The sequence below is a fragment of the Ambystoma mexicanum genome, chromosome 6p (genome assembly GCF_040938575.1).
Source record: "Ambystoma mexicanum isolate Mex_15411 chromosome 6p, UKY_AmexF1_1, whole genome shotgun sequence".
NCBI lineage: Eukaryota > Metazoa > Chordata > Amphibia > Caudata > Ambystomatidae > Ambystoma > Ambystoma mexicanum.
In genome coordinates, this window is record NC_090935.1 from 219,758,373 (window position 1) to 219,776,254 (window position 17,882).

At 45.6% G+C, this 17,882-nt stretch overlaps 1 protein-coding gene across 1 annotated transcript in view; it reads left to right on the forward strand.

The window, feature by feature from the left end:
- The first annotated feature begins 5,112 nt into the window (after nt 1-5,112).
- The window catches only part of SIGLEC15 (sialic acid binding Ig like lectin 15), a 132,378-nt gene continuing 119,608 nt past the window's right edge, over nt 5,113-17,882 (forward strand). The window contains exon 1 of the mRNA XM_069626897.1: nt 5,113-6,253. Coding sequence (XP_069482998.1) covers nt 6,202-6,253 — 52 coding nt within the window. The 5' untranslated portion in view covers nt 5,113-6,201. The remainder of the gene's footprint in view (nt 6,254-17,882) is intronic.

Genomic DNA, 17,882 nt, shown 5'->3' on the forward strand with positions numbered 1-17,882 from the left:
CAGATTCATCCTCAAAACCATTTCATGATCCACATAATTGCCGATGGCACCGCTGTCGACGTAAGCTTCAATCGCATGTAATCGATCCGGATGTTCAAGGCTAATGAGGACCATAGGTATCACGAAATGCGAGGTCACGGAACTGGTTTTAACGCTCGGCAAGAGGACCTCTATTCTTGTCGGGCGAGGTCGTTTCCCTGCTCAGAGTTTGTGACCCTGGTAACTGCAGCTCCTACTGCCTTATTGGCTGGTTTCACCGGACAGTCTCGAAGAAAGTGCCCCGAGTTTCCGCAATAGAGGCATAATTGCAGCTGTTTTCTCCTTTCCCGCTCCTTTTGTGTTAGTGGTCCTTTCAGGCCCCCTATTTGCATGGGTTCCCCAGAGTCTACTCCTTTGGTAGGAGTTGGTGGTTTGGAAAATACTCGAGCATCAAACTTGGAACGATCAGCCTTCCTGTTCTGCAGTCTGTGGTCAATTTGAATGACTAAATCAATATAGTCCGAACAGTCTTGCGGGGGATTCACTACTTGGGCTAACACATCTTTGAGCTCTCCACGTAGACCTCTATAAAACAACGTAATCCTTTTGTCCTCAGGCCATCGAGTTTCCACTATCAGTCTATTGAAAGACGCAATATAAGCCAAAAGGTCTTGATTACCCTGTCGCAATGAAAGGAGCTCATTGTCCAAGGCCTGCCCCTGTGAATGTCTTGCAAACAGTTTTTCCATACTGAGCTGAAAAGCTTGAAAATCATGGAGAACCGGATCATCTTGATTAACTAGAGGGATCGACCAGTCTGCCGCATTGCCACTAAGGTACGAAAGCACGAAAGCTACCTTAGCTTGATCAGTTGGAAAGGCTGCTGGCCGGCATAAGAAGTGCAACCGGCACTGGTTAATAAATACTGCAAACCTCTTTGGGTCACCAGAAAATCGTTCGGGCGGAGCCAGAGGTACATTCCCAGGTAGGTTGATCTGCACTGGGTTCGTAGAGGATGTTGAAGGAAGATTTGCCCCTGATGCGGGTAACGGAGTTTGTCCGGCTTGTGACTGTAGCAATTGTCTAGCGAGATCGTCTGTTCGCTCCTTGGAAATAATCAGTTACCTTCTTAGAGCATTCGTTTCCTGACGGGCTGCATGCACTTCTGCTCTTAGTTCCCCAAGTAACTGGGCTAGCTGGTCGGTATCCGAGGTTTCCATAGCGCCTGGGTGGGAGTTTTGCGGTAGGCTTTGCGTTCTGTAACGCTCACCTGATTCCCGCAAAGGCGCCGGTCTTGACTGGGTAAATGCCGTATCTTCAAAGGTGATGTATAACACACGGTTGGCTCTTTGGGCTGGACCTCTGTGCACTGTATGTCTGACTCGAAGAGTAAGATGTCTGCAGATAGAAAATATGGGATTAATGAACTGGGGTTATTGGGTGCCTCTCTCCTCTTCCCTTTCTCTTCTCCTGTAGAACCCCAAAGGTTAACGCCCTCACCTTAGGTAAGTGAACGCCGAGCTCTCCATCTGCCTCGGGGCAGGGTGCCGTAACCAGTTTCTTCACTGGATAAGGGTGCAGGCCTCTTGACCTCAGAGGACTGCTGTCCGTCGTTAACTGCACGAACGGTAAGTTCTGGGCACTTCAAATGTCTTAAAAGTCTTTTGTAATGATATCTCTTGTTTTGCAGGGTTCCGGCGATGGCGGATGGCGGGCTGATGAGAGTTGAGGATCGAACCCGCGTGAGGAATAGAAGCGCCTGGAAGCACGTAAGTAAGCGCTTGTAGCCTGCTTCACGATGCGCACTAACTGTCCCTTTTATCTTGCAGGTACAAGTTCGAAGCTTTAGAGAAGCTGAAGGGTGCTGGAATACCCACTGGATTCGGCGTGGGACGGAGTAATGGCACGTGAGTAATAAAGTTGCCCAATGTCTTTAAACGCACCTTCTTTTGTCTTTCAGATGCGGGATGCAGCGCCGAAGGCCTCCGGAGCGTGCGAAGAGCTGGTAAGCTTTTGTCTTTCAGATGCCGGAATGCAGTGCGAAGACCTCCAGAGCATGCGAAGAGTAGGTAAGCCTTTGTCTTTCAGATGCCGGAATGCAGCGTGAGGCGTTGGTGACAGCCGATGGACCAGGTAAGAGATGCGCTGCCACTGAAGACCGTAGTGCTAACCTGTTCTTTCTTTGTCTTTACAGGTGCTGCTGAAGACTGGATTCCAGGATGGTAAGCCTTTGTTCCCTTAGGCCCAGGATCAGAAGCAGAAGACACGATGAGCGTTCTGCTGCAGAGAATGCAGAATAACGCAAAGCAAGATTCATCCATCGGGTGTGGTTTAAATAGCCTCCTGTAGTGCTTAGGTGTCTCCTTCCACAGCCACGCCTAGGTAAGAAAAGAGTTCCTGCTTTCCAGAAGAGTTCCAGTGTTCTGAACCTAGGGAGTGGCTCCTGCCCCACCCAACAGGAAAAGTAGTCCCAAACAGAAGAGGATCAGGGGTTCAACTGGCAGGTAAGTAAGCAGCATGGTCTGCTGCAGGTAAGTCTACCCAAGCATTATGAGCCTGGCGCTTCCAGCACTGGGACTGGGCATCTTTATGAGCCTGGTGCCACTGGCGCCAGGACATGGTCCAAAAGGTCCCAATTGGGACTGGGTGGCACTCGGAACCGGGGTTATGGGTCTGCTTCCAAGGGAGTCGGGCAAGTACTGATCTTTTGGAAGCAGAGATCATGACATGCTGCCCCAGTGTTTTACTCACAGCATCTATAGTCGAGCACTATTAGCATCCGATTTTTAATTGCCCCTTGCACTGCTGATGAATGTCTAGATGTCACATAAATGGACTCCCTGGTGTATGGAAAATGTATACATTTCTGTGTTATAGCTTGGATTCTAACTGCCTTAGGGTTGTGTTTCAGCTCTATGTGTGCGCCCCCAGTGGTGTGTTTTATCCTTTGTTGGGGACGTGAGGCAGTCTCTAGACTCCCATTTGATATTCCAGACACGCTTACAATAGAGGACAGAGCCAAAGTAATACTGGACCTTTTTTCATTTGTCTCTACACCGTTCTGTCCCGGGCTCTAGTAGCCCCTCCTCTTCCTCCCTCGGGCCCCGTGCAGAGTCCTTCCTTCGTCCTCTTAAGGTCCTACCTCATTTAAGGTGGATCTCTTGTATTCCACTTACAACATCATGTAGCTGCTTTGTGGACTACTTTCAGGCAGCAGCCTGTTGTTGCATCAAACTACACTAAACTGTTATGTGCACTGTTGTTAAAGACCTGTGTACAAGAAAACAGAATGTAGCCGCCTGCACTGTGCCCGCCAAAATCAGGTCCCGCCCTGTGTCGCGTAATGATATCTCACCTACCTTTTTTGGTCTCGCTGGGCTGCTTTTATGTGTCCTCTGCATTGGGCCTGACTTGTTCACCATGAACACCTTCACATGTCCACCCAAGCAGTATAAACGTTGAGGGAAGTTGTTGCTGACAAGTGTGTTGTATTCAGAACAAGAGTTGGCCCATCCAAGTAAGTGCACCAGCTCAGGGTTGCAGGTGCACTTAACCCAAACGACCATAGAACAATATGAACCCTGCCAGACCAACATAACCATGGCATAGAATGGCGCGGACTACTAACACCACGAACTAACCCTACTAAAAGCCTTCCAATGCCCTGCATGCTCACTGTCAAACACCAAACAAGGCACACACATACCTGGACCACAGCAGAAACCTAAAACCACCACAAAATGCACACACTCAGCAACGCCCAAATAAACAAAGCACAACACTACAGTATTATTATCATTTTTTTTAAAAATGTATTTATTTGCAGCGCACATAACCCGTAGGTATTTAGGCGCTAGTTTCATTGTCATATTTGTAACGCACTCGTTTTTCTTTTTTTTCTTTTTTAATACAGTAAAGTAACCCAGTTACACACGAATGATCCCACACACACTCATAAAACAAACACCACCTAACCTATATTATGTTTATGTTTATGGAGTTTATATCGCGCTTTATACCAAAGCGCTTTACAGAATAACAACAGTACATGAGAAGAAGCAAATTTACAAAATTGAAACAAACCAGTGGTACAGTATATGGAACAATTAACTCAGTAGGAGGCGGGGGAAGGGGGGAGGAGGGGAGTTCACGGGAGAGTATAACACCTTAGGTGGTTACAACTTCCTGTATGAGGTCATCGGGATGAGGAGGAAAGTGGGAGGGGAAGGGATGGGTAGAGGATAGGTGGGAAGCGGTAGGAAGGAGTCAGGGGGGATTGATGAGGAAGGGCTTAAATTCAGCGTTTGATATGAGGTCATCGGGGTGTAGGGGAAGGAAGGAGGGGAAGGGATGGTATAAGAAAGCGGTTGGGAATAGACCACTCAATACACAGATTGGCTGGAAAGTCGTTTATTTCTTTAAATTCGTAACTTTAAGAACAAGTGGCGCAACAAACATAGTTCTGTCCTGATTCCCTGCTTTGACAGTCAGTCTTTCCCTTCCTGAGGGCTTTCTGGTGAGAATATTGAACTTGCTGGTGGTAAAGAGTCTTTAGGCCGTTGCCAGTTAACCTTCATGTTCTTTCAGAACCTGGCCACTCTTAGGAATGACTTGGTCTTTCAAATCTTCACTTAGCTGAACGCGCGTGGCTATTAAGGGTTAAAGGCAGGTACCCGTCGGGTTTACTGTATTACCATTTTTATCCCCATAGAGCATTTGCTATTAAAGTCATTTTATATAATCCATACATCGGCTCCCCTCCTTCTTTCTCTTCACCTTCTCGCTTTATTTGAACCTTCATCAGCGGCCAAATAGGCTATTGAAGCACCTCACCTTCTCATAAAAAGTCTCCCTCTCTTTCCGGGCCCTTTCGAGATATCCTCTCCCTCCGCTTCGTGCGCGGCCTTTGAATCAACTGTCTGCCATCAGATGTATAATTCGCTAATCCGGGCTGGAGCAGCTGGGTGTAACTCTTGCGGCTGGGCTTCACCGCCTTCGGCTCCTCCCCCGCAAGGGTGTGGGCTGGAATGATGCTGCGCTGACCTTCTCCGCGGGCCTGACAGCTCCTGGAAGTTCGCTCAGGCGGCTTCTCCTACAGGACGGTGGGGGCCGGAGCGAATGAGCGGCGTCCTTCTCAACTGCTCTTACACTCCTTCCTTCACAATGTAGAGCCGGCGATGTCGATCAAGTTTGCAGCTGATATCCACTACTTCTCTGCAAGCGACTGGCCTTCGTGACGCCTTCCAAGCACTCCTCCTACCTCATTAGTCTGTATAACTTCTCTACTCGGAAACTGTATTGTGCATAAATCTTCAGAAGACGCTCAACAGGAGCGTATCTTGGCTTACTCTTGGGCCATCCCCTTATCAATACGCCCACTCAAAAACGACCTCTTCTTCGGGGCAGACCCTGTCCTCCTCCACCTTTTCAAAACCCTGGAAAAACAAAACATCAACAGAAGTCCGGTATTAAAGAAAAGCACCCATATGAGGGCAAGCTCTTTATCTCTCATTGGCCCACATAAAAGTTTTTCCAACAGAGGGCCCTCCCTTCCTGGCACTTTATGACATCATCACCTCACTCATACTGTCTTGTTGATGAAACAAAAGGAGATTTAATTATTTAATGGGCTCTGAACTTCCTCATCTTCTTCTGGTTTATCACAAATGGGTAGGGATAGGGGGAACAGGGAGGGATTATCAACTAAAAACACACCCAGCACACGGACCGTCCGAAGTGAAGCTACTGACAGTACATCAAAGCTCTCTAGTGCCTTGACTCTCTATCCCACTAACTAAGCCCTCCCAGCTATCCTTCTTTTTAAGGTCTGCCAGAGCGCCTGGAGACCATGAATCTGGCAGCGGTGTGTGTCATGAATCACAATTACATAGTTTTTCCTGTCAGCAGTGGAAAAAAATATTTCCAGAAGGCGACATTATTATCATCTCAACAACTCCTGGAATTCTCGATCTTGAGAGCAGGCGGGCCAAGAAGGAAAGCGTTATTCACTCTGCGCTGCCTCTGTGGCTGGGTCTGACTGTGTCACACTTCCTCGTGACCAAACCACAAACGTGTGAGTAATAGAGTTCTGTGCACGGCTATCCAGTAGCCCTTGGGGTGCAGCTGGGGTCCTGGCCACATTGCAGTTGCTCGTTGGTGGATGTAACAATCGCAGGTTCAGTTGAAATTTGCCTTATTTGGAGTGCCCTGGGGTGCAGCACAATGAGACGACTGGGGCTCTTTGCAGCCTGCCTGTCTTGCATCTTACAGCAAGGTGAGCCCTACACCACTGCAGTTTTCTTTGTTTATGAATCAGAGAGGGGAAAAATGCATTTTCTCAACATGTTAAGCCTGGCAGGTGGTGGGGTTTTTGAAGGACCGCAGTGCATTGTCGGTAGTGCAAGGGGTGGTCAGGTGGTCCAAGACGTGAAAAGGGGGGCCGCAGTACTCCAAACACTGCAATACAGACTCTCCCAGCCATGCAGGGTATCTGCAGGCTGGCTAAGGTGAGCTGGACTGCCATGCTCAGCCAGCCTTAGCAGGTTGATGTGGCAGGAGCTGTCGCTCGAAGCCCACATTGGCACACACAGTTCTTGTTGAAAGCTGGGGCAATGAACCGATTTGCACTAGCAAAGGGGCAGGAGAAGCGACTGGGTTTGCCCTGGTCCCTGTGAAATAACTACTTGTTGATCGTTGTACGCACTGGTGCAATGTTAGGGTTTGTGGTGTGAAAGCATCGGCACAGTGACATGTGTGTAATAATTTAGAAGCTGAAGAACACCCGAGCCAGCAGGTAAGTTATTAAGTAGATTTATTGTAGTTCAATGCCAGGGACAAAACATTGGAAGGTCCTTCCCAAGTCAGAATACCTCCAACTGCCAAGCATAGAACCAACTTTCAGATGACAACACACCAACACTCCACTACACTGACATCACTACATTCCATTTAGCCGTGATGTCATCCACTCAGCTAGCAAGACACATTACAACAATGTGCACTGCTGTTACCACAGCAGCACACATGTAGCCATTGTGCCACCTTTAGCACCCACTAAAAGTATGAAGACAGTGTAAACGGTGCCGGTTCATCTGCATTGCTAGATGGGCAAACATGGCTGGTCTTAACCATGTCGAAACGATGCCATTTGCATCAATATTAGAACTGGAAACAACACCAGCACAAGTGTTGCTGTTCTGTCCGCCATTACAAGGCTGCACATGTTAGCACTAAACCAGCAATGTTCGCAGCTCATGAATGAGTTTCATACGCAAGCAGCTAGAAAACAGTGTATTCTGCTAGCTCCAGCATATCTTTATCTTTGACAATCTCAGCAGGCACACAATTTGACAACCTCAGTAGCTGCCTAGTTTGCATGTATGCTCCTCCTATGACACTTACATGTTGCACAATCGTAGTATCTTTCGCGAGCCTGGTTGGCTCCCAGGTGGTGCTGTCACTGTAGATGCATCTGCATTGCTGAACCCTAGTATGTTACTAGTTTGACATTCACAGCATGCTCCAGGGAGGAGAGCTCAGGGGCAACGCGCTGCCTTGGCAGCAACACGACGCAGAGTAACTCAGGTTCGATCCCCCTATAAATAGCCAATTACAATTCCCATTTGACACAGTATCCCAGTACAGACCATTCCAGTGTAGCTCCACTATTCCTCATCTCAATATATTCCCACAATCCCAGTATATTAATTTCACTTTTGTCCATCCTAGTTTTCACAAACCCAACATACTTTTATTATTATATTTCTATTTTAACTATGCAGGGTATTCCCAATTTAACACACACACATATATTCAGATGACAATCCCCCTTTAACGACTCCAGGTTTGTACAATTCCAGTATGTTCCCAGTTTGACAAGCCCCTGTTTTGAGTTTGCAAAAGACCAGTTTGAAAATCTCAGTATACCCCCCCCCCCCCCCCCGTTTGGCAAGCTCAATATATTCCCCATTGGACAATCTGTGTGCTCAAAGTTGAACAACCTTGTACGCTTCCAGTTTGACAATCCCAATGCATTACCAATTTGACAAAGCCAGTACACCCCTAGTTTGACACTGCAAGTACATTTCCAGCTGGCACAAGCCCAGTATTTTCTGACTGCAGTATGGTTCCAGCTTGGCATTTCTGGTATACGTCCAGTATGAAAACCACAGTATGGTTCCAGTATGGAGAATTGCATTCCACGCATCTCAGTATGTTTCCAGTTTAGGTGTACTCAAGTTTGACATCACTGGTATAACCCCAGTTTGACAATTATTAATATTCATATAACGTGGACCTAGCTTGGAAGCAACACATCACTGAACAGCACGATTAGGATCACATTAACAATCATGAGAGTTGAGTGGCAGGGGACTACAACCTACCACTCTACAGCTATTATGGACTATGAGTTCCATGAACCTCACCACTGACTTTGCAATATGCGACTGATGGGATTTGTAGTCCAAAACATCTTGTGAACCAAAGGATGCACAGCCCTGCAGTAGAGAGAGAGTACACACACATACACTTAACATGGTTGCACTATGTAGAGTTGCAGATAGTCACACTGAGCGATTTATATAGTCTCAAAATCTAGGTAACATCAACCTGTGGCTGAGATAGTCAGGTTTCCAGCTCTTTCCTGAAAAGGACCAGGGAGGGTGTAGTCTTTATGGTCACCGAGATGGAATTCCATAGGACTGGAGCATTGTAGAAGAATGACTGTTTCCTCGTTTTCTCCTTATGGGCCTGTCCAGTCTTGAGTCAGGTAATGGTCCTACTGCACATGTTTGGGGACCCACCATAGGTGTGTAATCTAGCCGCCAGGCAAGGTGGTGTGCCAGCGGTGCTAGCCTTGGAGGTGATACAGGCAATTTTTAGCCAGATATTTCCTGGTGAGGTAAACTCACATAGGGTAAGAGGAGATGTGGTCAAAATGGCATTCACTGATGTGTGACTGGGTTCTCTGCTAGTATGGTGTTTTCCACCATGTACGTGATAAATTACATGGGACTAGACTAACTTTCAAAAGTCTTGGGGTGCCAAAAATGGGTTGATCTGGTGAAGGAGGGTGATTTGATGCCAGACCGTTTGGTCCTTTTTAGCTATGTGTTGTTGAAAGGATAACATTCTGCCCACAATGAATTTATTTATTTATTTTATTTATTTACTGTGCATTTGTTAGGCGCTTATACAGTAAATACATTCTGTTTCAAGCACCCACAGGGCAACAGGGAAGGAACATGGGATTGAAGCAATAAGGGAGGGAACATTGGATTGAAACAGTAAAACAGAAGAAGATACAGACGAACCTACTATGCCTTGTGAGTGATCAGAATGTGCAAGGGCAGGGGGAAGAGGGGAGTGGGGGTAGGTGCTGAAGTGCCCACGCTCATGGATGAGCAGCAGATGTAAGTGCCTACTGTGGTAAAGGCTATGAGGCTAGGAGCCGCATTAGGGAGGTAAGTGCACGCCTACAGGATGAAGGCAGGAGGTTGCTGAGGCATGCACTGTGAGTAGGCAGTCACTGAGGCGATTGGGTGTGTAAGGCCAGGACCCCGAGGACACATAATGGCCCTGGTCACCATTCAAAGTGACAGTGAGATTAGAGGAGGGAAGGAAGGAGGAGGAGGTGAATAGGAAAGCCTTGATGAGCTTATGGAATTTGAGGCGGTCCTGCTCAAGACAAAGAGGAAGGAGGAGGCTGTTCCACAAGAGGGAGCCAGATGAAGAAAGAGATTGGCCTACGGCCCTCGTTTAGCAAAATGCTTTACACACCGAGAGTTGTTGCCATCGGAGCGTAGAGGTCAAGAGGGAGAGTATTTAGTGAGAGAAAGTTGCAGATAGCGTGGTCCCAGGCCCCAATCCGCCTTGTGGATGTTGCAGAGGGATCTGAATTTACTCTGTGCATCAATCTGGAGCCAATGAAGAGTTTTTAGGGCAGGAGAGATGTGGTCCCTGGACTTGAGGCCAAGGATAAGTCTTGCAGCTCTATTGTGGATTAGCTGGAGAGGTCGTAGAATAGAAGAGGGTATATTCAAGAGAAGACTATTGCAATGGTCAAGCCTAGAGAGAACTAGGGCTCGGGTGACATTGAGCTTCTGGGGGAAAGTGAGAAAATCTGAGAGATTTCGCTGAGTTAGTGAGTTTCAAAGTAAATCTGTCCAAGTGCATTCCGTCCAGCCACTTTTGAATGGGAACTTGCTAGGAAGATGAATTCTGTCTGTGTGGGTTTAAGCTTTACGTAGGCACCTAACATTCATGTTTGAAACGTAACAAGGCATGCTTGAGTAGTTTATTGGCGACTACATTCTCAATGATCTTTCGGAAGAATGGGATGCTAGTGATAGGATGGTTGTTTGCCAGATCCTCAAGGTTGAGGTTTCTTTTTCAAGATGGGGCATCAGTGCCCTGTTTTTAGTCTGTCTTGTAAAGTACCACCGCTAAGAGAAGAGTTGACTATTTTGAGAATGGCAGGCATGGCCGGGCCACTAAGTTGAGTGAGGATGTGTGCCACGATAATGCCATCAGAGTGGTCAGTGGGCTTTAGGGAAACAAGTGTTTTAGAAATATCCAGAGGTGATAGGAGGGAGAAGCGAGTCTAGGACTGTAAGGATTGGGGGTGGGATTGTGAACAGGGGTCTAATGGTGACTCAAGTGTGTCCTGATGGTGCTGATTTTGTTGATGAAGAAACCATTGATAGCTTCAAATGTAGGGTTTTTTCCTGGTCCAGCTTAGTTTGATTGGTGCATAGGTGTCGCTCAACTCTGTTGAGGTTTGGCAAAAGGAGTCACAAAGGGAGGTATCGCTCCCTTAGGAAGGGATGTTAGGGAATCTTTCTTCCATTGTGTGCACTGGGAAGGTTTTGAGTGATCGTCATGCAATCTAAGGGAGTTTTTCCTGCATTTAAGGGATGCCATGGTGTGAACTAGGGAGAAGGGGATGGCCACATTATCTGACCAGTCATGTGCAATGGGGTCAGCACAGTTTAGGACGGACATGGAGGAGAGGATTAGGTCTAGTGTATAGTTCCCTTGCCATTTGGTGGTGAGAAAATGGGTTGAGTTAGGACTTGAAATTTAGCCAGGGATAAGAGAGCTTCACTGGTGTTTCTGGTTTGGTGGATTCCAAGGAAATTGAAGTCTCAGATATATGTGTGCAAGTTTGAGGCTGTCAAGAATAAGTCTGCAATCTCATCTATGTAGATAAGACACCTGCAAAGATATCTGTATGTGAGGTGATGGAATCTTTATTTGAGAGGGGAAATTTGCAGGTTATGATTTGCAGTGTGTTGAGGAGTGGTCGGCTGTGCACCAAACAAGGCCAGTTACTTTCTTGGATAACTGCCAGACCCCACCCTTGTTTTCCCTGACCACACCACATGTTCAATGCTGTAACTGAATGGTACGAGGAACTCAAATATATGGTAGGTGGTTGGCGGGAGCCAGGTTTCACTGATGAAGATCATGTTGAGTTTGTGGTTTGATGTCTGAGATGGCAGGCGTATGTGCAACTGATTAGTGGGCATTGATCAGCATGTGTGTTCATGAGCGTAATTAGGGTGCAAGCTATAGGATGAAAGGAGAGATTTTGTGGATGTTAGCCGGATTGGTTAACTGTTTAGGAGGCATGAGTTGGACTGGACGGAGCATGGGCAGTGTAGGGAGGTGCTGCAGTGTTTGGACACACATGGTGATGTCTTCCTGGGGAGTGGAACAAGGTGTCTGAACTTGGCCCTCCCAGGCATAAACAGGCAGTGTCCTTGTCTCCCTACATCATTTGCTGAAGACACCGAGCTATGAGGGAACCTAGGGAAGATTGTTGGTTAAGCCCAGGGTAGGCATGGCCAAGGAGGCCAGCGCACTGCTGACGATCGCCAAGAAGGCAGGACGCAAGGTCACATGACCTGCACCTTGCTCCTGATGCTGTCAGAGGTAGTAAGTAGCATGGGCAGCAAGAGCCAGCCTATGCTGCTAAGACATCAAAGAATATGGAGGGATTGCAGATGATGATACTTTGAACAATGCAGGGGAAGTGGATCTCGAGTTGGGAGGGGCGAATGAGCTCGAAGACAGAGTAGAAATCAGCTTAAAGCTAGCAGGTCTGTTTCTGTACAAGTGGCTGTATCAGGGAGTACTGGGGTCTGTTAGCCACTTTATTTGTGCATAGTAAATATACTTACAAAGCCGAAAACGCGATAGAGGGCAGTCAATTGCTGTAGAAGAGTAAGTGTAGAGAATTACTCTATAATTAATAGAACCTGTGGCCGTTAACCTTTCAAGATTGTGTTGCATGAAGGAATAGCTCCGTGAGTCTGCGCCAATCTGTTATCACACACTTTGTGTTTTATTCAATCCAAAATTGCGTTAAACAAAATAAGGATGCCATTCTGGTCATCCAAAGTTGAATTATACAAAAATAAGGATGCCCTTTGTGTTGACACGTGTTTCAGCTAAATAAAGCCTTTTTCAAAACTGGGCCTGAAAGGTATGTTCATTAAGTAGTGTTGTTGTGTCTTGTTATAATTGGGTTCAATCCCAGGCTCCTATTCTGCTGCCTCTCAAAACACCCGCGTTGGCATTCCCAGTTTTGAAAAAGGCTTTATTTAGCTGAAACACGTGTCAACACAAAGGGCATCCTTATTTTGTTTAACGCAATTTTGGATTGAATAAAACACAAAGTGTGTGATAACGGATTGGCGCAGACTCACAGAGTTATTCCTTCATGCAAGACATATTTCACGGTATAAGCTGAATACCGATAACTCTGAGGAATTGCGACGTTATTTAAGAAGAGTGACCTTTAGATTATAAGTAATACGCACATGACTCAAGGGATATAATAGGAGTCACCCATAAGACCAACTGTAGACAGTGGAAGCCAATTTCTTACTTTACTTTCAAAATTGTGCACATAAATTGGGGAGAGAGGCAGTGTTAGGACTGAGGAGAAGACGGTAGCTTAGTTGTGGAGTATGACATGTTTCTTAAACGGTGCATTTATGCTTACTTTCTGAACTGTAGAAGTGATGGGACAACCTGATGCATAGCAGGATGTTGCCGCGGGTCCTGGGAGCATGATTAGAGAATGCGATTCTTCTCCTCTTCTTTCTTTACTTTTTGTATTTCGGGTCTGGCCCTGCTGCGACTACTTGTTATATTGCATTGGGCTCTTGAGATAGTTAGATAATCTACCAGATAAATTGGTGCTTTTATTGTCACTACCCTGTACGCAATGTAGCAGGTCACAATGTGGCCTGGGGAAAAGGCACTGTTGCTCCAAGAATATTGAGCTGATGTTATTGTACTTTTGTAGACATTTGTGTTGAGCATTAGCATAGTGGAGATGTTGCACAAGGATCCCATGCAGAGACATCAATTTCTCTGAAAAGGCTATTTCTGCCATCCTGCTAAGAGGGGAAGAGGGCCTGGATTGTGGTCCTAAAGTCTGAGTCTGTGGGGTTGGTACCAAGCTATTTGGGTGTTAACAATGATATGGGCATTGCAGGAAAGCTTACCTTGGTGAGAAATCTGAGGGATTACAAGTTAGTTCAGTGTTCAAGTGTAACTCTGTCTACCCCCGTGGAACACGGCTGGTCTCAAGTTATTTGCAGTGAGGATGATTTTGGTCTTTGTCAGTTTGGGCTTAAGATATGAAAATGGAGACCAACGTTTGGGTGAGGTAGTCTCTGAGTCAGTGTATTAGCTGGGGTAGCATTCAGACAGAGTTGGGTGTCAAACGTTTACTGATGAATCTTGAATCTGTGAGTGAAGAGGAATCCTCATAAGGGCGGCATGTATGGATTGCAAATCAATGGGGAGAGGGTGCTAGATTGAGGAAATCGGCGGTCTTACTTTGAAAAGATAGAAGAGGCTGATCGAAAGACTTCTCTCCACTTCATCACCAAATTGGTGGGTCAGCATTAGGCTTAGGGTGAGGACAGCTATATTGTTAATACCAATTGTACGTTGACAATGTGACAAGGTTTAATAGATGTATGTGGTGAAAGGGCGTGTGTGGGATATGGTGAAGTCTTCTTTAATGTGGTGTAAATGACTATTCAAACATCTTGGGCATCATAAGAATTCTCTTGCTCGTGTTGCTAACCCAGGATGGTGATTTGATTCTATTACTAATGAAACCAATATAGTCCATCTCATGGTTGCGGCCTGTGGTGAGTCAGAAGAAGGACACAGACTCTCTGAGGATGTGGTAGACAATATTTTAATTGAAATAAAATTATAAGGCCTAACTTTCCCTTTTACTATGGGTGGTCCCTGACTATGTTACTAACTAGCTCGTCTGTGAGTTGTGAATGTCCAAAGAAATAAGTCATCAGTCCAAAACTACCCTAACTGACCCAATCACTATGTAAACTAACTGAGGTCAGGCGAATGACCCCCTTCTCTTGAGTGTGCTTCGAGTACCAGTCTGTAGGATTTCTTCTTAATACATAATCAGCAAATAGTCGCTAAGGACTTCATGAATTAGTCTCTGTAGTTGTTCAAATGTGCTATTGAGTTTTCCCTCCTCCTTGGGAATCCTTTTTGGGGATCTTTTATAAAATCTATAGTCCTGGTTGTTGGTCTCAGCGTATCCTTGGAAGATACTATTTGTCCCGATTGGGGCGTTCTCGCCCCCCTTCCTCCCCGCTCTCCTCACCTGACGAGATGATCTCTAGGTCCTCCGGGACAAAGTTCCTCCGGGTGCGGTAATCTCTCTCCTTCTTTAGCGGTAAAGACCTGCCGCGAAGGGAAGCCACAGTGACCGCTAGATGTACATAGCAGTCCTGGGACCCCGCTTCCGCAGACAGGCGGTTAAGAAAGGGAAAAAGCCGGAAGGCGTAAAAAACCCTTTTGTCTGGATCGAAGCCTCGTAGAGGATGTTGTGGAGGTTCCAAGGGCAGGTGTGGTCCAGAGAAGAAAACTTCCGACAGCCAGACGGGCGGAGATTCCGAGAGGGAGGATGATAGAAGTCAATGCAGGAGATTCCACAAAGAGAAAGGGGCGAGGAAAGGTAGGAATATGCTGGAGCAGGATCCCGGCCAGAGAGAGAGAGAAGAGACTACTCGGAAACGGTAGGCAGCGAAGGAAAAAAGTACGAGAGAAAGAGCAAGGGAGCCAACCCAGCAGGGCGAGAAAAGAGTAGAGGCAGGGAGCGGCACAGAAAAAAGGCCGAAGAGGAAAAAAACGTAGCGTCTTACCCAAAGGAAAGCAAGGCAATCTAAGGGGGTTGCAACGCAACGGCACGCCGGAAGTACACGGCATATATACTTCCGGGTAGCCGTTGGAAGCAACAACTAGACCTGTAAGCGGAGCTAAAGCCGCATCCTACCATGGCGCAGACGCCAATGCGGAAGTAAGCCCCATCCGACGCGGCGGATGACACTATTGCTCTGGCAGACTTTCCCTCCTGGGCAATTATAAGTCTGCTTATTTCTGTCTACCTGACTTTGGATATGACTCAATGGTTCAGTTCCTCTAAACTCTGGCTCTTAACGTTTTCTCTCTTTGGTATTATTTTCTTCTAGAATATCGGGTTACTTTCCCCTTTCCCAGGGTATTGCTATCCATTGTTCTTCTCCCTCCTTACTCAGGTTTTCAGTAATTCTTTCCCCTGTATCAAACCATTTTGCATTCATTTGTTTTAAGCTTAACTTTGTCTCATTGCTTCTACTGAGATGAGTAGCTTGTGTGGTATGATTCCGGAGAACGTCTTCGGTAGCCTTGCTCCTCTGGTACCTTCTCTCTTGTGGTGAGCCACTGCCATCTTCTTTTTATTTTTTATTTATTTTATTTTTTTATTTATTATTTTGTTGTGTTTAGTTCGTTTAACAAACTCTTACAATAATACCTTTTACATTTACCAATTTTTGCAATACTTCTTACAGTTTCATATGTACAATTAAAAACATGAGACTCATATTTACAGTTATTACAAATAAGCATCTCCTATCGTATTCCTACTATTTCACAGAAATAATGAATACTGTTGCATTTCCAAATTCAATTCATCACTATGCCAATGCAGTATAATACGAACAATATCCACTTTATACACCGGGTTAATCCGATTATCGATCAAATATTCACCCCGCAGATACAAAGATTCAAATACAGAGTAAGCGAAATACTTTTAAGTAATAACCAAAATCCAACCTCCTCCTATCCTCTTATTCTTACCATACCAGATGTCTGAAGGTCTCCTTGTGAATTTGCTATGCACAAATGAAGTCTGCATGAATATCTGTCAGCCTCTTCGGCACCTAACGAGGTTATTGCTCAAACACATGTGGTCGGAAAATACCCTACGCACTTATATGAAGGTTTCTCCCCCTTTTCTACTTACAAAGATTGTCAGGCGAGCAGGTTACAGGACCTTTCCACAGCGGTCAGCTAGACGCAGATAGCTTTTGCTGTAATTCTGCATCAATAATGTGCAATAGACGTACCAAGGGTAGAACCAACGTGACATTTGTGCCCCACATACAACGGACCCACAGCCATTCCCTCCCACACAACGTGGAGCTAATATTAGCCTCCCCAAAAGTAGCACTTCGATATGTTTCAAAGTAACAGCAGTACACTGTAAGATGTTTTAATGATTCTTTCTTTGTAGTGTTTGCACAAAACCGGCATGCACCAAAGTTCGCCTCTCTGGGTTCTTTGCACCAAAATTGCATTTTTTCATAGGTGGCAAACTGATTAAGTTTGAAACGTAAATACGTATGACGGGCCATTTTGCCCAGAAATTGAACCAAATATTGCGATCTTGGTGTACGTTTGGTAAGAAAATGTGCAATTTCAGTGTACAGTTTATCCTTTGGAATGGTCTCAATAGTAGCTATCCAATCATGTTCGAAAAGCTTTTTTTTTTTACATAAGTTGGACGCAACCGAAGGTCACCAATCGTCACATTAATGCGGTCCAATAGAGCTAACATTTCCTCTTGAAAAGGATTTTTATTTTACATAAGTTGGACGCAACCAAAGGTCACCAATCGTCACATTAATGCTGTCCAATAGAGCTAACATTTCCTCATGATATCTTTTAATGGAGTTTGGATGATTTTCTGCCATCATGTTGGAAATGTTCTCATACAAGGAATTCTGCGGTGGGTCCAACATTTTGGTAAAAATTGTTGAGATGCCTCCAATTGAGGCGAGCTGCGAGCGATATATTAAACCAAGCTTGTGTCGCAACACTGCACTAGGTACTGAATTGGAGAGCCTCAGAGTTTTTTTCCACATCAAAGCTTGTGTCTGATTTAAATGAGGACCAATTTTCAGAAGGCACATATCCAGACCATAAAGAACCACAGCCTCAACTTTCAGAGTATAATACTCGAATAGTGGAGTCAGAGAATATTCGCAGTATCTGCTATATATGATATTCACTTGCGAACATAAGGGTTTGATCTTATCTTTAATCATTGATTTCCACATATTTTTTGGCGCAATGTTACATAGATTGTATCCAAGATACTTGACTGAAAGGGCGCGTTCTATTCGAGAACCATCCAGCGACCATTTATATGCAACTAATTTCTTCCTGTACTTGTTAAATATGATAATATTGGATTTCGCTGGATTTGCCTTCAGATTGCGTGAATACACATACGATGCAAAAAGTTCCAGTTTATTTTGCAGACCAAATGGCGTCAAATCAAGCAGTAGTATATCGTCCGCAAATGCCAGCCATTGTATTTTCAAGTAACCAAGCCTAGCAGGATAGATTACTTTCCCTTGCCATATGTTATCCATATCACACAAGTATGCATTAAACAGTGTAGCCGCTAGATTGCATCCTTGTCTGACTCCGATGAAGGTGGCAATTACATCGGTCAGAGTTCCCTGTTTGTTGATACAGACGCGTACGTGAGTTTTTTCATGTAACAAAAC